Source organism: Ptiloglossa arizonensis, chromosome 11 (genome assembly GCF_051014685.1).
Source record: "Ptiloglossa arizonensis isolate GNS036 chromosome 11, iyPtiAriz1_principal, whole genome shotgun sequence".
NCBI lineage: Eukaryota > Metazoa > Arthropoda > Insecta > Hymenoptera > Colletidae > Ptiloglossa > Ptiloglossa arizonensis.
In genome coordinates, this window is record NC_135058.1 from 9600903 (window position 1) to 9607810 (window position 6908).

The 6908-nt window shown below is 44.7% G+C and overlaps 1 protein-coding gene across 2 annotated transcripts in view; it reads left to right on the top strand.

The window, feature by feature from the left end:
* The window catches only part of LOC143152708 (ecdysone-induced protein 78C-like), a 172516-nt gene extending 169744 nt beyond the window's left edge, over nucleotides 1-2772 (top strand). Inside the window, exons 5-7 of one of the 2 annotated variants that reach the window (XM_076323101.1) lie at nucleotides 150-467; nucleotides 1055-1451; nucleotides 2367-2772. In XM_076323101.1, the coding sequence (XP_076179216.1) occupies nucleotides 150-467; nucleotides 1055-1447 (711 nt within the window). In that variant the 3' untranslated portion in view covers nucleotides 1448-1451; nucleotides 2367-2772. The remainder of the gene's footprint in view (nucleotides 1-149; nucleotides 468-1054; nucleotides 1452-2366) is intronic. The other variant, XM_076323102.1, reaches the window with a different exon arrangement.
* Nucleotides 2773-6908: the final 4136 nt, after the last annotated feature.

Here is a 6908-nt window from a genome sequence, read left to right on the forward strand (position 1 = left end):
GATCGGTAAGACCCGGCGAACCTTGCCTCGGACCCAACTACACCTTGTCGCATCCGCTTCTGAACCCTAATTAACGTTAGAGTCGCGTGAGAATCTCCTGCTGGAACCGTCAGCAACGCCATGTTTCTTTTTGTAATCCTGCTGATTAGGCGAGTGCTTCTTCGCAGCCCGCCAGTCCCGAGGACCCAGAGGCGGCGTCCTCGACAGCGGAAACAGTTGAATCGCAGAGGATCTGGCTCTGGCAACAGTTCGCCACCAGAGTGACACCGTCGGTGCAAAGGGTGGTGGAGTTTGCCAAAAGGGTGCCAGGATTTTGCGATCTCTCGCAAGACGATCAGCTGATCCTGATTAAGGTCGGTTTCTTTGAGGTCTGGCTCAGCCATATCTCAAAGATGACCACCGACAGTTCGATGACTTTCGAGGACGGTACTTATATCACTAGGCAGCAAATGGAATTGATGTACGAGGTGAGAACCCATTCACTATTCCCCGTGATCGTTTTTATGGCGGCCCGTCGCGCGAAACAGAGAGAATTCCAAATCCCCACGAATTTAGATCGAAACGTCCGCGTGAATATTTAACCGACCGACATAAGCAGTGTCCTCTAATTGCTATTGAATTCTCGTGAAATTACCCCGTTCCATTTCAAGATACATTCCTTAAATTGTACCTGCCCGTTTGTAATCAAATTAAAGTCCATTGAATTTCTTCGATATTATTTCTAGATCGTCAAATCTTAATTAATTTTCCTACCGAGCGAGCGATCGAATTCAACCCGATTATAATTCTCTGCTTCCACGAGTACCCGATCGGGATTTCAACAGATCGCGAGTAACCGATCCTTAGAATTTTAACAATCTACAGTCAATCGAATTTGTACAATTACAATTGTATTTTTACGATCGATGCGACCCTGGTGTGATTCTTTACTTCTTCAAATACCCAATCGTTTGAGGCTTCGACAGACTACAGCAACCCTCGCGTACTCTAAATACCTCAAACCAACCCCCGTTTCGTTGACGATTTAATAATTGATTCTTCCGAAACACAACAGCCAGACTTTGTGTCCGCTTTGATGCAATTCACATCGGCTCTGAACGCCCACCAATTGTCGGACACCGAGTTGGGCCTCTTCTCCGGAGCTGTTCTACTAGGCGAGAGACCGGGCCTGAACGACGTGAAAGCGGTGCAGAGGCTTCAGGATCGTCTTCTAGAGGCGCTCAAAGTGCAAGGGTTACGGAATCACACGGTCTCCGGTGAAACAACATCCGCGGGTGGCTGTTCCAGCGTCTCGAGCGTTTCACAAAGGATACCGGAGTTAAGGGCCCTGGGTGCCAGACACGCGAATCTCCTCGACTGGTTCAGGAGGAACTGGACGAAGCTCAAACTACCGCCCCTCTTTGCCGAGATATTCGACATTCCCAAGTGCGAGGAAGATCTTCAGTGAAGAGGTGATCTATTTCCTCTGGAATTTTTCTCCTTTATCATTTCTGTCCACCCATCTCTCGTTGGGTACGAGACTCTTGCAATACCTAAAAAGCCACTACTTTCAATTTTCTTTGTAGAATACGAACAAGCAATAGGAAGATAATAATAGTTAGTAATGCGATATTAACCGAAATTTTAGCTCGTATAAACAGCTTTCGGAATATTAATTATTTGAAAAGATTCTTAAAGACGAAATAGAAACATCGACAAATCTATCTCTGATACCGAGCACAAGACATTTTTTAAAATACTATTTTTGATTACTAAACAGTGATGGAAATGGTTGCCATTCCACACTCAAAAGTGTTTCCCTGTACAATTTTATTCTTTTATTATTCGTGTACGAGAAAAAAGAGAAACTACGAGAACAATGATGCGTCATCGAAAATGTTCGTTCCGTGCAGGAGACATCTCCGGGTTAAAAATTCTTTTCGCAAATTTCACGACTCACTTTACTTTTCCTCTGTTGTCGCCGCTCTTAATAAAAACGAGAAAAATAAATTACACTCCCCGCGAACGCAACAACGTCGACAACAAACGCGACCGAAAGTACTCACGCGTTCTATTAATTCCGCGCCGCATTTTAATCCCTCCGGGAGTTTACGTAAAATACCTTTCCCTTGAACCCCGTAAGCTCGCGTCTTTCGAACATCGACATCGTTACCCAACTTCCGACAACCGACGTTCCACCGTTGTATTCCGTTCGCGCTCCATAAATCCGCGTTTGCATTTTAATCTGCCCCCTGGTCCCCCACCTTCCCTATCTCTAACCCGAGACACGCCCACATCTGCAATTCAATCTCCCGCCCCACATCGCGGGCACACCCAACGAGAAAACAGACGTATATTCTTGTAATAATTGAATCGTATTTTTAAAGAATGTTTCAGAGTACATCGAGTTTATTCGACGAAGAAACGAACGGGGCCCACGCCACGATGGGGGGCGAACACTTCTCAATTGCCAGCGCTCATCGCACAAAACGCATCACGGGCCAACGGGGACGACTTTGCGTTTTCGCCGGCCAATAGATGGCGCGGGTGTGTAACGCGTAGCGATCGTGTGTCGCGACGCTGCGATCGGTGGAAAAAAAAAACGGGGGTGGGGGGAAGTAGGAGTGAAAGAGATAGAGAGAGAGAGAGCGAGAGGAGGGGGTCACGCGCGAGGATCCCATTCGCCCGTCCGATCCGTCACGTTCGAGACGGAGACGGAGTGGGGGGAGGGCGCGAAGGATCGTTCTCGTCGGACCCCCCGTCGTTTCATCGACGCACGAACGAAAGACAGATCGTTTCCGTGGCGAAGGGTACAGATTGTCGATCGAAGAAACACTCCCCGGTACGATACAAAACACCAGTGGAGGGGGCGGAGACGACGGGGAGAGGGGGGGGCAAGGGAGGGGCGAAACTTTATTCAATCAACGACGACGGACGAACCCTACCCCCACCCCTCGTACATGCAATAAGTCAAACTCTTCCGAACAAAACTCTCGTCGACTCTTTGGGAAATTCCCGAGCTTCTCGATAGAAGAAGAGAACGAAAAGAGAAGGAACAAAAAATTGGCCCCGAATCTCCAGGAACAATTATCGCGACACGAAACGAAGAAGGAAAATACTCAACGGTGCTTCGAATTTGTAAATTGTCTCCCGAGAGGCGTGTGAGAGTGGGAGGGGCGGGGGGAGGGGCTGAACGAAGCGTAATAAAAGGGGGCGGGGAATATTCAATTGGACGAGATTTGTATCGTTTGCTGCGCAAAGTGTCGCGTGCCGTCGCTCGGCCGGAAGCATTTAAATACTCATTATCGACGACGGGGTAGATGGGGGGGAGGGGGGTTGAGGATAGTTTTCTTTTTTTCGCGTTATTAGTCTCGCGAATATCGTTGTTGCAATAAAAGCGACGCAGTGATCGAACACTGGTCGCGCGGGTAAATGATAGCACAAAACCGCGATCGATTTACAAGCGCGGGGGAGGGGCGGGTTGGGGGGAGTTGAAGGGTGACAAAAAAATTTATCACGAAAAACGTCTCTTCTTCGGTGGAAAGCCTCGAAACAACATGGCGGGCGCGCACGGAGCAACAAAGTGACAGCGAGGAGGAGGGGGGCCGTGCACCCCCTCTGTCTCTCGGTGTCCCGAAAAATGGTTTCGAATTTTTCGCGAACGTCCGTGCCCGGATCGTGACGGGCCAAAGACATATCTTGAGCGCGGGGGGTCGTGTTGTTTTTTTTTTCTTTTTTTTCTTGCCCGAACGAAGAACCAACCGTCTCGAGCTGACTCGTAACGATTGTTTCGGAAGAAAAGAAAAAGAGGAAAAAATCCCTCGCGCGGTAACATGGAAATGAAAAAGTAAATCGAGATGAACGCCGCGGAAAAGATTTAACAGACACACGCGCCGCGGCACGGACGGTTGCGCAGACAGACACACACACATACACACATGTACACAACGCGCGCGCGCAACGAACGAGAGAACCCTTATACAGATATTATACAGATATATACAAAAAAGAAAATGATAAAAAAGAGTTTCACGCTATGAAAAGCTCAAGAAGAGGAAAAAATCTTTATAGGATCGCGTCCCTCTCTAGGATGCATCCGCTACGAATCTCAATCTATGCAATCTCTATTTTTATTACTTGACAAGTAGTATATAGTGGATTTACCTTTATAGATATTGTTGCGTCGCTTCAGGGTGTTCCACACGGTGAAACGGTGAACATTTCGCGTATCTCGGGGCTCGAGGATCTCTTGCTAGGTTCCTTCGTTTCGTGCATCGATCCCACGAGAGTTGTTATCGATCGGTGATGAGTGGAATCCTCGCGAGCAAGGGAGCGAGGCGTTAGATAGGAAGGAGAAACGTGCGAAATGAAAATTACTATTATTATAATCGTTGTTTTCGCGACGAAACCGCGATGATCGATGTATGCGTAGAATCGAAGTCGAAACCGTTGCGTATCGTATATGTGTAAGTAGGTACTACTTGTTGCGTTTGAACTTGTTGCATTTGTTGTTATTGATTCGCGATCGAACGACGATCATTGAGAAACAATCACGGTGGCGGCGAGACCGAACGCGCGTTTTTCCCCGTGTTGCTCGGAATGAATCCTGAAGCGAGCATGTTTGAAATCTTCGAACTCTTGAACGCTAATAACTCTCTGACAATGACTAGCATGTAATGCGTATCGATATGTAATATATATACATATACATATACATTCATCGTGTGAGAAACGCGGGGGGTGGGTGGGGGGGGGGGGGGATAGAGGAAAAAAAAAAAAGAAACGGAAACTAAGTTTATCACTAGAGAAATTAATGTTTTACTTAGCGTCGTACTTAAATTAAAAATGAAGTAATGCAACGTCGTCGGTACATTCGCTATCGCTGCAAAACGGATAAATAATGTGGAAAGAACGAAGAACACTATCTTCGCGATAAATAACTAGAAGGAAAACGGAAATTCCAACTCTAAGCGCTCACATCAAGTTGTGAATAAACATATCATACCTAATTAATATATTGAACAAAGAAGGGATATCATCGTTTAATATAATATAAATATGAGTCTATATATATATATATATATATATATTACGAAAAAAAATTATATATATATAAATATATATATATATATATATAAAGATTATAAATCTATATGCAAGAAGAATAGTTATTAAACGCATTATGTCGAACGAGCGTAGATCTAATCATGGTAGGCCATCTTTCCAGTCGCTAAAACGAAAAATAAAAAAAACGATACGATTTAGACGCGCGCAGGAATGCAGGAAAAGGAAAAAAAAAGAATTCAGCGTCCCTTTTTCTCGATTTCGATTCCTATATTTAATAAAACGGAAGAAGGAAGAAAAAAAATCGAGGCAACGAAAAAAAAAAATAATAATAAAGAATCCAAATGCTTCTCGGCTCTCTTTCAATCTACCAAAAACAGATCTGCGCGCAGAAAGTGACGTAATAAGTAATTAAATAAATAAATAAATAAATAAATAAATAAATAAATAAATAAATAAATAAAAAAGCAAACGACAAGAAGCACGCGCCCAGCGAGTGTTGTCCCTCGCTGAAATATCTTTAAATTATTATTACTACTCTCGTCCTCTATCGTCGCGTGACATACAGGGAGGAAAATCTCAATAAAATGTTAATCGAGTCACTTCGGTATATAATAATGTGTATGTATGAGAATTTTTATGCTCGTGTATATAAATTCTGTAATTCGAACGATCTAGTGGCTGTCCTAATAATCTTCGTTGACTAGAAGCGAAAAATCGAAGAAAGAAAAAAAAAAAAAAAAATACGAAGAATGTGAGACGAATGAAAAGTCGCGACATTTTCCTCCTGTGATATTTGAATTGCGATTCGTTTTTCAAAATTTCTAGTCCCCACGACTTATTCGCCGAGCTATAGCAATCGCGTATTCTACGATACTTTTCGTGAACGTTGAATGGAACACGTTTATTGAAACGGCCAAATACTTAATAACGATATTAATTGTAATATAACGATTACCCGAACGCGACGATCGATCGTTCAACGTGGCCATCCCGACGCTCCGATTGAACAATTTTGAAATCCACGAGCGTCCCGTTGAAACGAACTCGCGGTCCGCACGAAGAAGCAATCGGCTCGAGAGACCACTCGCGCGACGAACGAGTTGGAACAGAATCAATTGGCCGCTCAAGGTCACCCCCCACCGTGTCACTTCTGTATCTCTCGAACGATAGACCAAGCACGGCGAAGCAATTACAGTCGTTTACCGACCCGATCCATAATCGAGAACGCAACTCTGTGCGACCAATTGTTTTTGGCTCCATCGTAGCGACGGGATCGAGCGTGTCGCGAGTAGTGTTCAAAACTATATTAACCAAAACATTGATTCGTGAGACGAAACAGTCTCGACAAATCTCAGATCCTTGAACACGATGAACGCAAAATATTTTGTGATTCGTGTGAAACACGAATCGATTGCAAATTTTTCCGTACAATCAACAAACACGAGAATTGTACAATGCCCGAAGCGAGACATAGATTAGAAGTTCCAGTTTGTGGAACTTCTCGTCACCGAGTCGATTTCTCTTCGTTAAAATAAAGTTTGGTAAAATACGGGAAAACCATTTTGCGGCTCGTGCGATCTTCGAGACCGGTTTTTTTGACTCGAACGTGCGACGGAACGATCGATCGACGCGATCGAAAAGCTATAAGAATGATAATTGAGGTAGTATCCTTTAAACTCGAGTGTAACATCCCCCCTTGTTCTAATTCTTCTTTCCCTCCTCTCGTGTTCCGACCGAAGCGCAAGTTCGCCCTTCTCCCATTCACACTTTCCCTCCCACGCTCCCCCTAACAAACAACAAAAAGAAGAAAGCAAATTTCGTTTCCGCTCTACCCCGATACCATCCGCTCTTCGCCTCGTGTA